Source organism: Petaurus breviceps, unplaced genomic scaffold (assembly GCF_028583685.1).
Source record: "Petaurus breviceps papuanus isolate PSGF00001 unplaced genomic scaffold, PetGlider_PUasm1.0 91041, whole genome shotgun sequence".
Taxonomy (NCBI): domain Eukaryota; kingdom Metazoa; phylum Chordata; class Mammalia; order Diprotodontia; family Petauridae; genus Petaurus; species Petaurus breviceps.
The window spans coordinates 40,247,277-40,264,487 of NW_027187400.1; the positions used below are offsets into that span (position 1 = coordinate 40,247,277).

Sequence of the window (17,211 nt, forward strand, 5' to 3'; positions counted from 1 at the left end):
TCTCCCCCATCCCTCCCCTTCTCCCCCATCTCCTTCATCCCTCCCCCTATCCCTCATCCCTTCTCATCTCCTCCCATCCCTCTTCATCTCCCGCATCCCTCCCCACCTCCCTCGTCTCTCCCCATCTCCTTCATCCCTTACCATCCCTTCTCCCCAACTCCTCCATCCCTCCCCTTCTCCCCCATCTTCATTCCTTACCACCCCTTCTCCCCCATCCCTCCCCATCTCACCCATCCCCCTCATTTCTCCCATCCCTTACCATCTTCCCCCATCCTTCCTTATCTCTCTTCCCTACTAATGCTACCTCTTCTCCCCTTTTTCTGTCTCCCAACAATGTCACCCATCCCCTAGAAGTGCCTCTTCTTCCCTTTCTTTCTGCCTCCCCACTCCAGACTTTCTTCCTTCCTCCAAACCTCTCTGATGTCCTCTCCCATTCTCCTTGCTCCCCAAACCAAGTTCAGTGATTCTGTATTTGTGAGTGTGGGTCTTGGGCCCTGGGAGGCTGGTAACTTGTGTGCTAATGCCCCTGAATCCACTGGGCACTTTGACTCTCAGTAGAGTGCCAGACTGGAAGCTAAGAAGAGCCAAATTCAAATCGTGACTGAAGCTGGCACTGGCCCTCTGCAGCCTTATTGGTAAAGCAGGGAGAACCCTTGCAACCAGGCCCAATGAGATAATGTATGGAAAGAACTTGGCAGATTCCAAAGCCTTGCGTAAATGTTGGTTATCTTCTCACTGTGAGAAAAGGGCTGTAGTTTGAGGAAGGGTCAGTGTGTGGCCTTTGTATCCAGAAGAGTAAAGGGGCTGTCTTCCCTGGGACCCACATAAGTATGTGTTTGTTCCAGAACACATGCATACGTCTTCACGTATGAATACTACAGAAACTATTGTTCAGTCATTTTTCAGTCGTGTCTGACTCTGTGACCTCATTTGGGGTTTTCTTGGCAAAGATACACCAGTGGCTTGCCATTTCCTTCTCCAGCTCATTTCACAAATGAGGAAACTGAGGTAAACAGGGTGAAGTGACTGTCTCAGGGTCACCCAGCTAGTAAATGTCTGAGGCCAATTTGAACTCAGGGAGATGAGTCTTCCTGACTCCAGTCCCAGTGCTCTGCACTGTGCCACCCAGCTGCCCCCTGACCCCTAGCTGGCCAGCAGATGCTCTGTGGGAGCTGCTGCCTGGCACTCACCCTGTGGATCTTTTATTTCTTTCAGGGTCTCTTGGCCACCTGTGCAGGGTTCTGGAGGGTGCTCAAAGTTGCTGGATCCTGCCGTATTAGCTTGTTGATCTCAGGGGGTCCCAAGGAATCGAGTCCCTCTGGAGCCAAGCTTCTACCCCAGAGAAGCTGCTTCAGTATCAGGTCATGGCCATGCTCCTGACCCCACAGAAATCAGCCAGCCTCCTGAGAGTGAAGGTGGAAGGTGTTCCTGGGCAGCCTGAATTCTTCCTGGGAGGAAACAGACCTACCCCTGGGCCCTCTGGGCAGTGCTTCAGGGCAGGACTCCAAGAAGCATGTGAAAGTACAGGTCCTGGGTCCGAGCCACCTTTATCTGCTGTGCCTATGAGGATGGACATCTGGGCAAAGGCCCCACAGCGTCTAAACCACAGTGAGTACAGCCAGACTAATGCCTGGGACCATCCTGGGAGTGAGAGCTGCTGGGAAGAGGGATAAAGACCCAGGGCTGGATGAGTGGGACACACGTGTAAGGAGGGAAGGGGCCTGGGCTCCATGATGGAGAGCCTTAAACATTTGTTAAAGCCCCCTGCCCTCTAGGAACTGAGATTCTGTTGGGGGAAGACAGACACAGATGCAAAATAGACTGCCCCACAAGGGCACTATGATGCTGGAGCTGAGACTTGAAGGAAACAATCCATCATTAAATATTTGTGAAGCACCTACTATGTGACAGGCACTATGCCAAGTGCTAGGGATACAAAAAGAAACAAAAAATAGTCCCTGCCCTCAAGAGCTTACAGTCTAATGGGGAGACCACACACACACACACACACACGCACACACACACACACGCACACACACACACGCGCACACACACACGCACACACACACACACACGGCAAGGCATAGGCAGGATAAATGAAACAATGAACACAATTCAGAGGAGTGGGGAAAGACTTCCTGCACAAGACGGGATTTTAGTTGGGACTTAAGGGAAGTCAGTAGGCGGACTTGGAGAGGGAGAACATTCCGGGCATGGGGACATCCCAGGTCACTGGGGCTGGGGGATGGGGCCAATCTCCCCACCCACTTGGAAACTTCATCTGCCAAAGGCTTTTTTTGCTGGACTGGCTTGAAATCCTATTTGGCCCTGATGCTTCTGTGATTTGTGATTTCATTTTGTTCTTCTGGGAGCTCTGTGGTAGATTCTATGATCCCTTTTCTTTTCCTTTTTTTTTTTTTAAACAAATGAGAAGACAAAATGAGTTTCATAAGATCACACAAGTTAATATCGGATCCAGGAAAAGAATCCAGGCCACTTGATTCCTCGGCTTGAGCTTCTCCGTTAGGCTGCCCAGCCTCTTTGGTAACAAAGGTCATGTCTTGTGGGAGGTACTTCTCCAGAGGACTCAGAAAATCACTTCTTTCCACATCTTTTGAGTAAGGAAGGTGAAAAGTTAGATTTCCTTGTTAAAGAAGATGGTCCTGATTTTGCCTTTAGCCGTGACACAAAGCCCTAATCTTTTTCCAGGTTCATTTCCAACATTCAGCAAACATTTAAATGCCAACTATGAGATCCTACTGAGAGTCTAGGAGGAAAAAGTAGAAACCTGGGACAGGAACACCAATATGAGGGGATCTGTTAACAGCTGACAGATTACCTTCTGTGTGTCAGAAGACAGATCTAGCTCTCTTCCCTGTCCAAGCTAAACCTTCCTCATTTCTTCAGGCATCTCCAAAGGCAAACATTTCAAGCCTTGTACCATCCAGGTTGCTACCATCCCCTGCAGGTGTTCCATTTGGTCAACAGCTCCTTTTTTATCTTATTTTTATTGATATCTTTGGTTTTTAATCACCTTCCCTTCCAAATATATCTCTCCCTCTCCCCAGGGAGCCATCTTTTGTAACAAAGACTTTTTATAAAAGAGAGAGAGAAAGGAAGAAAGAGGGCATTTCAACAAAACCAACCAACACAAAAGCTGGGTGTGACCACAGCATGTACAGGATTTCTCACCCATAGTCCCCTACTTCTGCAAAGGAGGGAAAAGAGTGCATTTCTCAACTTTTCTTCAGGGCCAAGCTTGATCATTAGAATTATTCAGCATTCTGTTTTGGATTGTTGTACTTTACATCAGGGAGTGGTTTTTTAAGGTATGTCAGTCATTACATGTATCATTTTCTTGGTTCTGCTGCCTCTGCTGTGTATCAGTTCACATAAATCTTCCTGTGCTTTTATGAATTCCTCATATTCCTCATTTCCTATGGCACAGAAATAAATTACATTAGTCGATGTCATTCTTATGACTTGGTACCTAGGACTGTGTTCAATTATTTAAAACAAATTATTGCTGTCCTTTGTTGTTACCCCACAGACAGATCTGCAGACATGCCCTCCTCTTCCCAACCCTTCCTCCCTTCCCAATCCCAAGCCTTCTCTGGTAGCAGAAAAAAAGTTCAGCAAAGCCAGCCTACAGAACAACTGCCCATGACCTTGGGTCCACAGAGATTTGATCTGAGCTGAGTATGGGGTACAGCCAGCCTGTTACTTCCCATCTGCTGGTCCCCAACCTTGACTCAATCCAGCCTGTGGGGACAGAGTTACTAAATCGACCTCTCTCCCTCAGTCTCCTGTGACTGCTGGGGCACATGGGGTCCTGCCGAGGAGGGAAGCAGGAGTAGAGGGGAGCCCCGAGGGGGTTGTAGGGCTCCATAGCACCAACACCTACCACAGTGTCCTGCACATGGCAGGGTGTGTCTTACAGCATCTTTCTTTTCTCCTAGGTCTTCCTTTCCAGTACTCTGCTCTCCATCGGGAGGGAATCCCAGGAGAAGAAAGGCTTCTGACGGCTGGATGCCAGGTGAGTCAGCGTTTCTTCTCTATCCTGAGGTGCTGGACACATGTCTGTCCGCTCCTGAATGAAGCATCTCTTCCCAGCCAGATTCATGACCTTGAGCCCCTGGTAGAAGGCAGACTTCGTGGGGAGGTCTCCTCACTTGCCTCATGCCCTTCCTTGGGGCTTTCTCTTCTTTCCACCCATTCACCCTGCAGATATTCCCATCAGATAATGACCAGGGGCTTGTGGATAAGTGCCGGGGTGATCACTTGCATGTGTGAGTGGTGGGTCTGGCTGAAGCAGGAGGCTTGTGGTGGAGGCCAGTGGGAGAGAAGGTGTGATCCAGAACTGGACCAGTCTGATCTCAGAAGGTCGGACATTGTCCTTGAGGTGTGAGGCATCAAGGATCCTCTGATGATTTTTTAACTCAGTGGAAGCAGTGTCTTAGGAAGAGCTGTTGACTGAGAGAACTTGTTGCTGGATTTCTTGAGCCCCTGACATCCATGCAGGCATTGGGATGGTGCGTGGAAGGCAGCTTAGCCCACTTGGGACTCTTGTTAGTTCCTCACTCTTGTAACTCCCTCCCATTGACCTTGGTTCTGCCTTTTAGACCTACAGAGCCACTGGGGAAAGAGGACCAGGTCAGTCCTGGATGTGTAATGTGGGCCTAGAACGTGAGGGAGAGGTCACAAACTCAGAGTGAGGCGGCCAGGGCTGGAGAGGTGTATTTGTGAGCCATCTGTGAGGCTGGGAGAACTTCCTGGGGGTAGAGGCAGCCCTAGGAGGGCTGTTGGGGAGGCAGGAGGAGCCAAAGAGGAGAACCAGAGTGGACCCATGGCCCACACACCTAGGAAGAGAGCATTCCAAGAATCAGGAGGCATTATTCCATGCCTGTCCGGGTGAAGGAGAAATAAAGATTGGTAACACCGGTCTCTGGATTTGGCTGATAACAAGTGGGTTAGTGGGGGCTAGGTGCCAGGGCACGTAAAGAGTTAACCAGCAAGAATGACCAGAGAGAAACTGGCCATTTGCCAGAGGGGGCATCCGGTGGTCCTGAGCTCTGTGAAGGGAAGAGACTGAGGATGGAGGCTGGGAACAGTGGCATCCTGACAACAAGGGCAACATTTGGTCTTAGAGAAAGGGAGAGAAAACATTTCTATTTAAATTGGGGAGTGACTGTCACAACAGTGATCTTCCTTATTGAACATAGGGGAGGGAGCTCCTGCTGATCTCTGTCTTCTAGGCCTAAAGTACTTTGATAGAATTCACCCAAGAACATCACAAAGTCTCCCACTGCCAACATCTCCCTGATGGCCCAGTGATTACCAAATCATTTGCTGAGACAGGAGCTTTATAGGACTTCTCTCCTTGGAACTCCCACCATATCCCATGTCTGGCATGTTTCTTCTCATTCTATCTGGGAGATCATGTCAGATTTGGGAAGTAGAGACTGTTCATGGGGAAAGATGAAATTATTTGTTCTTAGAGTAGAGAGCCTTCATAGACCCTTGTCCATGAGGCCATAAAAGAAAAATGTGCCTAGATTATGGGGCCCAGATGCTAGGAATGCCAAGAAGAAAGGGTATGGTGGTATCTGAACGGGATTTCTGGACTGTTCCCAGGAAGGGTGGTTGGTGTGACAGACCAGGGCATATCTTTGGGCCTAGAAAAATGATTGGTTCTTGGGCAGAGCAATACCACATTAGGGATTTCTGTGGAGAGCCCAGGGTTGTGTTAAGGGTCCATGCATGTGACTGAGAGGGAGTCTAGGCTTCAGAGAGCCTCAGCTGCCCCCAGGAGGGGCATGGTTGGGAAAAGAGCTGAGGCTCACTAACTGGGGAGGAAGGATGACCAGCAAGGGGGATGTGCTTGGGGATTGGGGCTCTAGGTCTGAGATTTGGAAGAACAGCAGTAGCTAAGATGGCCGGACTTTGCCTTTCCAGACTAGCCTTGTGAGGTAGGTACTCCAGGTGTGACCATCCCCATTTTACAAAGGAGGTAAGTCAGGCTCTGAGAGATGGGCTGGAAAGTGTAGCAGGTAGGATTGGAACCCAGATCCTCCTGACTCCCTTTCTCTGTGCTGGCTCATCTCTCCTTGTTGGCTTTGCTGGCAGTCTCACCCTGCCTTCTGTAAAACAAGCATCTCTTTCCACAACTTCCGCAGACCAGGAGGATCTGTCTCCACTCCATGCAACTCACTTTTCATTTGAAAGGACATAATAAATTCAGCTTTTGTGACTTTCAAAGCTAGCCTGCTTGTTTGTGTTTCCTTCCTGCCTTCCTTTTGCTCATTGAAAAAAATGCTTCAATGGTCCTCTTTTCTTTTTCCTTTTTTTTGACAATTCTGCACTATCTGCTGTCTCCCCCCATAAATTCCTACCCCCACTCAGAAAGAGAAGCAAAGCCCTGCACCGAGTAGACGTGCTCAAGAACAGACCCCTGTCTTGGCTGTACCCAAAAAGCTATGTCCTGTGCGGCCTGTTGTCACGTCCACTGCGTCTGTCTCAGCATGAGGCAGAACAGGATTCCATGAGGCCGAGGCCGAGGGTTTGGCATCAGTGGTACCTTTAATCAAGAGCCTCAGATATCCAAGAACTGTGTTGTTAGGGTGTTCCAGGGGTCATCAGCAGGCATGCCAACGTCTTTGAGGATGACAGGATGGGCAGAGGCAGCCAGGAGCCAGGCACAGGAGTGCTGAAGCTGTTGCTAGGGAGAAGGGTCTAGGCACCAGGGGCTGGAGGAGATGAGACCAGGGAAATTACCCCATGCCCTTGTTGTGGGGCTGAGCACCAAGAGGTGGATCCTCCTGGTGTCCCCGAGAACCCAGGGCAGAAAAGAAAGCAAGGCCGCCACTGGAATCAGCATGGGCATCTGGTAGGGAGTCGAGGAAGAGGTTACGGAGAGCCTTAACATGGAGAAAACACTGTCCAGCCACTCTATGAGGGCGTACTATAATGACCCTTATTTCCAAGACCGAGGCACAGAGCTTACAGAACTTGGACATCCAACTACTGGGCAGGGGGAGGTGGGATTGGAACCCAAGACTTTCTGATTCCAAGTTCCTTCATCCTCTCCACTGCACCCCATCTACTTAGCGAAGGTGAAGAGATGTAGGGAACAGGAAAGAAAAAGTCAGCAAAGAGGGAGTTTACCCACCAAGGAGGAGGTTTTCTCCAGGCCACTGTGGAAGGGGGTGGGGGAAGGGGAGGAAGCTCAGGCCCTGCCATGTGAGGAGTGCTAGCTTTGGGTGCATGATGTGGATTGGGGAGAGTTTGGGGGCACAGAATAGTAACCGCATTGGACAGTGCTTCTCCACTAGTCTGTATTGAGCCTGAATCCTTGGCAGGCTTTCTCCTGACCTGGCTCCCTCCCACAGCAGGGAATCAGACCCAGAAGAGGGCCCCAGGCTGTTTGGCTATTCTGGGGGGGTCCTTCCCATCCCCACTCCTGCCTCAGGCTCTTCCTGCTGCATCCAACTGAGGGAGGACTCCCTCCAGGGCCAGCACTGCCCCTCTCACAGACAGCACTCTTTCCTCAGTCCTCATTCTCTGTGACCTGGCTGCCTGCTCCCCCAAATCGTGCTCAGTTCTGTCACTTGTGCCCTCATATCATCCTTCCCCATACACTATCTACCCCCATCACTTCCCATCTGGACTATTGTAACAGCCTCCTGTCTGGGCTCCCTGCCTCCAGCCTCCCCACCCCAATCTGTCCTCCACACAGCTGCCAAAGGGATTTTCCTAAAGCCTTCCTCTGATGTGGTCCTCCCAGCACCCACATGTGCACTGGATAAATTCCAGTGGCTCACTTTCCTTCCAGACTCAGACCTAGAGCCCTCCATTTGGCATTGAAAGTTATCTAAAACCCAGTCCCATCTCATCTTCCCAGTCTTTTCAAACTTGACTGCAACCCTCTGTTCCTGGATATGTTGGATCATTATCCATGCCCTGTTTCCTGTATCTAGGATCCTCTCCTCTCCTCTCCTCTTTTCTCCTCCCCTCCCCTCCCCTCTCCTCCCATCCCTTCCCCTCCCCTTCTCTCCTCATCTTCCTCCTCTCTCCCTCTCCTTCTTCATCCTCTCTCCCTCTTCACAGTCCTTTTCAATGCTTTAATTTCCTCTTTATGCCCTCTTAATGTGTACATGCTCCTAGATTCTCTCCTTTAAATTGTTTTCAGTCAATTCATCTTTGTAAATCCCTTACCTGGGGAGCTCATCCACTCCCAAGGATTTGATTATTCTCCTTATTTTGATAACTACCAGTTCTTCAAATGCAGATTCTTCAAATTTGAATCTCTCCCCTGAGTTCATTTCCCTGTTGCACATCCAACTAATGCTTCAAATTTGACTCGTCTAAAACTGAATTTATAACTTTTGCCCTTAAGCCTTCCCCTCCTGATTTCTTATTCTGTTACTGGCACCCCATGCTCCCCATCATGAGAATTTGAAATCACAAAGTCATTGTGGACTCTCCTCTCCCCCACCTTCTACCTTCTTTTAAATCTCTCTCCACATCTCTCAAACCCATCTCCTGTTCTCTATATACATCTTGCCATCACCACCTCTTACCTGAATAGATTCCATATTGGCCTCCCTCTACTCCTTCCTTCAACTACCAAATTCATCTTTTTAAAAAATTCTAAACCTAAAGTCTTCATAAATGAGTATCTCAATAAACCCCAAAAGAAAATTATATATAAAACCATGGGTTTCTATTTCATGTCTTTGGACTTATAATGAATTTCAAAGCTGTCCTGCTTGTCTGTACTCCTTTCGGTTCTCTTCTGTGTATTTTTAAAGTTTTTTTTTTTTTTTAATTGGAGGAGGAGGGTCTGCTATCACTCTTGGTACTCGTCCTCCATGCCCCACACCCACTCAGAGGTTAAAAAAAAGCCTTCCTAAGAAATAAGCATAGTTTAGTTTCCAAAAATGTAGGACCTGACCCTTGAGTCTATCTGCTCTTCCTCAGGAGTTGGGTAACATGCTCCATGATGGATTCTGTAGAGACACACTTGGTCATTGCGTTGATTGAAGTTCTCAAGCCTTTCAAAGGTATTTTTCTTCATAATTTTCTTCTGTGAATTGTTCTTCTGGCTTGGATCGCTTCACTCTGTATCACACACTGCCCAGAATTCTCTGCAATCATCTCTCTATAGTGCACGAATGTTACAGTACATTCATAGATTACAATCTGGGCTTCTTCCTCAGATTCTAAACCTTTTCTTTCCTTCTTATAAAGTACTTAACAAATGCTAAACTCTCCCCCTCCCCCTTTTCCAAAGTAGGAAATTTTTTGGGCCTTGGAACTATCTCATTTTGTTTACCTTCATCCCACCCCCATTTATTTCCCTGTCAGTAAACATAAAAATAAAGTGCCCACTATATGCCAGACCCTGTGCTAAGCTGGGGATACAAAAGCAAGCAAAAGACAGTCCCTGCCCTTAAGGAGCTTCCAATCTAATGGGGGAGACAAAAAGCAAAAAATATGTACAATCTGTAGCCAGAATAAATAAGAAATAATTAACAGAGGGAAGGCACTGGAATTAATAGAGGGTGGGGAGGACTTCCTATAGAAGGTGAGGTTTTAGTTGGAACTTAAAGTGAAGAGGGTTAAGGTTGCTCTGGAAACCCCAAAATACCAACAGGCTGGATCCTGCCAAATGAATTCAACTCAAGTCTTCTCTCAGCCAAAGAAAAGTAAAGTTTATTAAAAGTTTGCTTGCATTAGACACAGAGTAAGTCTGTGGTAGGTCATTCTCACTATTCTATGGCTCTCCCACATGGCATTCTAAGGCAAACATGAAGCCAGGATGGGGTCTTTTATACAGAAGGTTGTGGGAGGAATTTAGGGGTGGTCTAGGGGAGGAGTTTGGGGAGGGTCTTCAGGAGGAGTTAATGAGGTCAATTAAGGGTGGGAAGTGGCTGGAGGCGACCTGGAGACCACAAACCGTGGTGGGCTAGGCCAGTTCGGGTGGGAGGTAGATGAACAATGGAGGGCTAGGCTAGTAACTAGGCTAGAGTTAGTAGTTAGCAGTTAGTAACTAGGCTAGAGGTCTGGGCCCAGCCACAATGTAAGTTTTTTTTTTTAAAGCAATCGGGGTTACTTGCTCAAGGTTACACGGCCAGTTATTTCTGGGTGTGGTGCTGAGTATCTGAGCCCAGATTTGATCCAGGTCATCCCAACACTGGAGCCAGTGCTCTTACTCGCTGAGCCACCTGGCCACCCCTAAGCAATTGGGGTTAAGTAACTTGCTCAAGGTTACACGGCCAGGTGTTTCTGGGTGGGTGCTAAGTGTCTGAGCCCGGGATTCAATCTCCAGGTGTTCTCAACACTGGAGCCGGTGCTCTTACTTGCTGTGCTACCTGGCCGCCCCTAAGCAATTGGGGTTAAGTAACTTGCTCAAGGTTACACGGCCAGGTGTTTCTGGGTGGGTGCTAAGTGTCTGAGCCCGGGATTCGATCTCCAGGTCTTCTCAACACTGGAGCCGGTACTCATACTCATTGTGCTACCTGGCCGCCCCCACAATGTAAGTCTTATAGCCTCATGCAAATGCCTCATCAAATGAGAGATGTAATCAGAGTCCAAGGGAGGTTCCCAGAGCCTGTATCTCTAGGACTCAAGGAGAGCTCAGAGGAGGCTCCCAGAGCCCATACCTCATCAAAAGGAAGCCCGGAAGGTGAGGAGGGAGAGCATTCCAGATATGAGGGACAGCCAGGGAGAATGGCCAGGGCGGAGATGGAGGGTTTTGCTCATGGAGCAGCCAGGAGGCTATGCACACTAGATCAAAGAATAAATTGGGGGGGGGGGATAAGGCATAACAAGACTGGGAAGATAGGAGGTGGCAGGTGATGGAAGGCTTTGAACGCCAAACAGAGCATTCTGTATTGCTCCTGGAGGCAGTAGAGAGCCACCAGAGTTTATTGAGCAGGCTAGTGACATGGTTGGAGCTGCCCTTTTAGGAAAATCATGTTAGTGGTTGAATGGAGGATGCATTGGAGTGGGGAAAGATATGAGGCAGGCAGACCCCCCAGCAGCTATTGCAGCAGTCCAGGTATGAGATGATGAGATGGGGGCAGGACAGTGTCAGAGGTGAGAAGGGGGATTGTTGGGGAGATGCCACAAAGGTGAGATCAACAGGCCTTGGCAGCAGCTTGGATATGGGGGTTAAGAGATAATGTGAAGTGAAGGATAATTCCTAGTTTAAGAGCCTGGGGGACTGGGAGAATAGGAGTACCTGACAGTAATAGGGATGGTAGGAAGGAAGGAGAGTTTGGGGGAAAGATGATGAGTTCTGCTTTGTAGATACTGAGTTTCAGGTGTCTCCTGGACATCTAGTTCAAGATGTCTGAAAGACAGTTGGACATGCAAGATTGGGGGGCAGCAGAGAGTTGGGGGCAGGGAAGGTAGATTTGAGAGACATCAGCATAGATATGATAATTAAATCCATGGGAGCCGATGAGATCCCTACGTGAAGCAGTCTAGAAGGAGAAGAGAAGAGGGCCCAGGACAGAGCCCTGAAGGACACCCACAGTTAGAGGGTGCATGACCTATATGAAGATGCAGCAAAGAAACCAAGAATTGCTGTCAGAGTGGTAGGAGGAAAACCAGGAGGGAGTGGAGGCCACTCATCCCTTCCCCATTTGTTCCCCTGTTGAATTTGATGTCCTGTATTTCTCCATCAAAATGTGTGTGTGTGTGTGTGTGTGTCCAACACTCCTCTCTCCACTTCAGATGGGAGAGCGGCTCATCTGCTCGCTCCCCTACCATTCCCTCCACGTTCCCATGCTCACCCACCCCAATTACAGAGCATGTTCCACCCCCCCTTCTTCCTTCTTTCTATGTTAGTGTATTCCTTCTGCCCTCCCTCCTCTTTCCTCTCTTAAAACCCTCAGAACAGGACCAGTCTACTCCCAGGGTCCTCCATTCTCTGAAGGGATACTTGTTTCCTCTCCCTCTATTAGAATAGTAATGCTCCATTATCATATAGACAGTTCATATAAGTTTACCTTCCTCTTGATTGTTTGCAGCTGAAAAGACCCATTCATCTTTTGGCCTTTTGTCAGGAATGTTTGAAAATCCTGTCATTAAAGATCATTTTCCCCCTGTAGTATCATACCCAGCTTTGCAAGGCAGTCTGTTTTTGGTTCTAAGGCTCTATCTGTCTTTTGCCTTTTGAAATATTAGATGCCAATATCTGCTGTGGTTTATAGTAGAAGCAGTCAGTGGGTTCTTCTGGGCTTTGCCTTGTACTCAGATTTCAGTAGATCTGAACATTCATTTATGAGTTCTTAAAATATAGAGCCTGCACTTTTTTTAAAAAAATCATGGTTTTTAGGAAGTCCAGTGATTCTTAAGTTCTTTTTCCTTGACCCATTTTCCAGGTCAGTTGTTTTTGATATCAGGTAGCTTTACATTTTCTTCTATTTCTTTAGTCTTTTGATTTTATTCTAATGTTTCTTGCTGTTTCATGGACTCATTGATTTCTGTTTTATATATTCTGGTTTTCAGGGATTCCATTGAGTAAGAACTATTCTAATTCTCTCCTCCAAGACTTTTTTGTATTTTTAAAAAATCTTTTGCTTTATATTTTCTAAGTATTTATGTAGTCCTTGTGAGAAATCTATTTTTTTCTTTGAGTCCCTTCATACAGTTACTTTATCCTAGGCTAGATTTCTGGGCACCTTTGATTTTTTAAAGAATTTTTTCTACTTACTGGTATCACATTGGATTTATTCATCTCTCTAGCTTTGGTTTCTGAATTGGGTCTTTGTGCCTGGGCCAGGCACCACCCCTTGCAGCACTTTTTGGATGGGGTTCTTGTCTCTACTTGGCCTCAGCCTGGGATACCCGGGTGCTTAGGCTAACCTTTACCTCCTGGAGTGCAGTGCCCCTGCATCTTTGAGGTTTAAAGCACTCGTTCTTCCGGGGCCTTTGTGTTGTCTCAGGACAGAGCGGCCCAATCACAGGGACTAGTCCCTGACATTCTCTGGGGCTGCCAAGAAAGCCTAACCTCTCAGGCTTTTGAGGAGAAGCCTTGCTGCCTCCAGACGCAGACTTGACTACCCATTTCTCTGGCCAGTCTTTGGCCTGCTGGGAAATTGCAGATCTGTTTGCTTACCTTGGCCCTGGCTTTGCTGGCAGACTCCTTTCTGACCGCCTGGGGGATTCTGGGTGACTTTTTGTGCAGTTCTGGGGTGGATGCAGCTACATTTGCCCTCGTTTTGCATTATGATTCTAGCCTCTTGATCATTATTCAATTTGGAGGGAATGTTAGATTTTTGCAGAAGTCAGTGTTTGGGAGCTGGGGATCTGTTCAGGCAGCATTCTTGACTGACCATACTCGCCTTCCTAATGCCACTTTTCCAGAATTCATGCTTTTGTTTAGGCTGCTTCTCATGTCTGGAAAGAACTCTGTTTATTTCTGCCTCTTGAAATCCTACCCCTTTAAAGCCTGGGTTTACTACTCCCTTCTCTAGGAAACATTTCCTGATTCCCCCAGAAAGGGGATCTCCTCAATTCTCCCTAGAGCATTTTGTCTGGCTTTGCCATTACAGCCAATAAGCCCCCACTAGACTGCTGGTTTCTCAAAGGCTGGGACTGTATCATTTTTCAGTGTTGCCATCTTGTACCGTTGAGGCACACTGAGCCCCTACAACATCAAAATGCCAAATCCTTTTCATATCTATTTGTTAATTAACCATTTTTGCTTTTATTATTGTTTAGTCATTTCAGTCATAGTCAACTCTTTGTGACTCCATTTGAGGTTTCCTTGGCAGAGATACTGGAGTGGTTTTGTCATTTCCTTCTCCAGATCATTTTACAAATGAGAAAACTGAGGCAGACAGGGTTAAGTGACTTGTCCAGCGTCACACAGCTAGGAAGTGTTTGAGGCTGGATTTGAACTCACGTCTTTCTAACTGTCTATCCACTGTACCACTTAACTGCCCCTAATTAATTATAGCTCCTCTTCTCCTTATGAAGTAGATTTTTAAAAACCCAAATATAAGACTTGACTTTTCCCCCTACTAGTCACAGTGTTTATTTTTTTGTCTCTGCTTTCTTTTTTTCTGAATTGCTTCATACATGTCTCCCCATGTATCTGTGGGATCTTCATAATCATCCTTCTTTATGGTACAGGAATAATGGAAAGCTCCTGAGGGGCCATTTAATCCAATCCCTCCGTTTTACAGTTAAAGAAACTGAGGCTCAGCAAGTTTTGATAAATGCCCAAGATCCAACTGGTAGTAGAATTTGAACCCAGGTCCTTTCCTCTAGAGCCAGTGCCCTTTCCAGGGTACCACAGCCTCCCAATATTCCATTATGCTCATACCACAGTTTGGGAAGCCATTGCCCCATTGGGCTTATAGTATGTTTTCAAACTTTTAAACTAATATTACTATGAATAATTTTGTACAGATTGATCTTTTCTTGCTATCAATGATTTCCTGGCGGTTTCAACCCAGTGGTGGGCTTGCTTAGTCAGAGGGCATGAAGAGCTTTGCAATTTTTTTTGCATAATGCTTAATTGCTTTCCAGAATGGTCATGCTGGTTGGGTTGCAGCTTCTTCAGCAGTGAATTAGCTCGCTCGGATGTTTTTCCTCCCACCTGAATGGACGTCTGTCTTGTCTGCCTCTCCTTGTCATAGCCATAGCTCTGGAGCGGGGAGGAATCTTGCAGGCTGGGAGGTGGCTTCATTTCCCACACAGTGAAAACATTTTTTCTGTGGCAGTGTAAGCAGGAATGTCTTTGGTGTTTCAGGAATCGGTGGCATTCCAGGATGTGGCTGTGGACTTCACCCCAGAGGAGTGGAGCTACCTACACCCTGCTCAGAGGGACCTTTACAGGGAGGTGATGCTGGAGAATTACAGGAACCTGGTCTTCCTGGGTAAGGACAGCTTTCTTCTGGGACCCAGAATCACTCAGTCTGCCAGGGTATCTTTGCTTGATTATCGACACTTTTGGGCCTGTTGAGAGTGCAGCCAGGTTTGGTCTGAGGGTTCAGGGGTTTTCTGCTCCTCGTGGCCAGGAGGATGGTCTGTGCTATGTAGGTTGGAAGTTCATACTTTGAGGGGCTTCATCTTTCTCTGGTTCCCATGGGTCAAGCAGGGCTTCATCCTTTGTGGACATGGGGTCTTGTTCTCTTTCCTCCCACCATCTTTCTGGGTCCCCCAGGGACACAGTCAAACTCCCTCACAGCTTTCTTAGTCTCTGTCAGGCTTCCTGTCCCATCCTTTGATTCCTGAAAACCAATGAAGTCTGGTATGGCTTTTGATCCCCAGGACAAAGAGGCAAGTTTGGGTCTGCACAGATGGGAGCTGCCTTCCTGGCAGCTGTTAGATCAGATGCCCTTTTCACTCCTTCCTAGGCTTCTCAGAGTTTTTCACAACTGGTCCCTGGGAACCCTGGAAGCACATTTTCTGATGTAGAAGGGGCCACAGCTTCTCAGCAAAACCTCCCACTCAGAGGCATGTATATGTACACAGTAGGGCCCTTGCTGACCTCGCTTTTCCTCCATCTCAGCTGGAGGCTTTTAGACTCTGCCTGTCAGGGTGTCAGGGAGGGGAAGGCTCCTCTGGCTTCCTCTGCCTCCCTTCAAACCATCCCACCAGAAGGGTATTAACCAGGGGCCTTTACTCATCCCCCAGCTTTTGGCCTGGGGCTCCAGTTACTCATAGAGCAGTGATACTGAGCACCTCTCATCCCATCCCCACTATTCTCTCTCTGCTTTCTCCTCATCTGGAGCCTCCATGTAGATCAGGCCTCCATCCCAGCAGTCTGTTCGAACCCCTTCCTTATCTCTTTCTTAATTGGGAGAGAACACAACCACTTATGCTTCAAGGAGGACAGAGACTCTGCTTCTGTCCCTCCCTACAGGACCTGGGCACTGCCCTCCAGTTGGGCGTTCCCTCCATAACAACATGTCCCCCACATCCCTGACCTCCCTTCCCAGGCCCTCGCATTCAGGTTTTGAGAGGTAATATCTTAGCAACTTTTTATATCCCCTTCTGCTGTTAATGCCCCTTCCATCTTCCCCCATCTTTCTCCAAAAGGGAGGACCATCTTCTCTTGCTGAGGATAGACTCTCCCTGTTGTAGTAACTCTTTCAGCATGGATTTCTCTCTCCCACTTCCCCCATCACCAAAGGCCTTCTGCTTCATCAAAGGAGGTGAGTTGATCCTTTCCTAGCTGAATAAATTCATTAATTCCAAATGTTCACGTGGACATTTGTGCCCAGCTGCTGGTAGAGCATGCTGAGTTCATGTTGGTCTGATCAGCCACAATCAGACACACACTTGTCTATAACAGAGTGATGTCATTTCGGTCCTCTTCAAGAATGAAGGACAACAACCAAGTCAACTAATTCCTAGTGAAGACAGCATTCTCCTGCAGGGATGCCCATAGGTCAGAGGAAAGAGGCCTCTCCCCTTGTTCTGCTCCAGGGAAGCCCTTGAGGAAAGGGGCACCTGTAGCAGCAAGCACCCCAAGCGTCCTCAGGGTTTGCTGCCAATACAGGTTCTTGGATCTGCTTTGATAAAGGAAAGCAACTCAAAATGGGTTAACAAGCTTACTTTAATCAGTCAGACATATATCGTTTACCTTGTTCAGGGGAAAAGGTCAGCACCCCGAACTTCAAAGTATACAGGCAGAATTATCAAGACAGAAACAGATCAAGTAGACAGATTTCCAAACTGTCCAACCATTACATCCATACCCAGTCAGCATCTGGGTTTCCACATCTGGGTTTTTCAAAGCCGGGGGGGGGGGCCTCCGGACAACGGCTTCCCAGAATCTATATCAAATCACAGAACACTTCTCAAAGTGAGCCCCCAAAACAAAGCTACACACCAGGGCTTATATAGCCTTCTCCTGGCTCAGAGAATGTAACAACCTTATTGACTCACTGGCCAATCAAAAAGTATCTACTGAAAAACAATCCTCCCACCCCAGGCTTCAGGTGCACTTTAGCCTAGGGGCAGGGAAGATCTTCCAAATTTGCATTCCCATTACATTCGGCCCCAAGATCTTTCATGCCCATAGCATAGACAATTTACTTGTGAATTAGCACTAAACATCTCTTAGGTCACATTTTCAAGATACAGAACTAAAGTTGCCAAAGTGGCTACTGGCCCTTAAACAAACACAAAGTACATAGCATTATCACTTCAATTCAAAACAAGAGGGCAAATAAAGTTCTGGGG

At 47.6% G+C, this 17,211-nt stretch overlaps 2 protein-coding genes across 3 annotated transcripts in view; both read left to right on the plus strand.

The window, feature by feature from the left end:
* The window catches only part of LOC138154540 (cytochrome c oxidase subunit 7A1, mitochondrial-like), a 259,360-nt gene that overhangs the window by 141,853 nt on the left and 100,296 nt on the right, over positions 1-17,211 (plus strand). The window lies entirely within an intron of this gene.
* The window catches only part of LOC138154020 (zinc finger protein 850-like), a 78,531-nt gene that overhangs the window by 5,316 nt on the left and 56,004 nt on the right, over positions 1-17,211 (plus strand). Inside the window, exons 2-4 of the mRNA XM_069078456.1 lie at positions 1,216-1,608; positions 3,960-4,036; positions 14,771-14,897. Of these exons, the coding sequence (XP_068934557.1) occupies positions 1,365-1,608; positions 3,960-4,036; positions 14,771-14,897 (448 nt within the window). The 5' untranslated portion in view covers positions 1,216-1,364. The remainder of the gene's footprint in view (positions 1-1,215; positions 1,609-3,959; positions 4,037-14,770; positions 14,898-17,211) is intronic.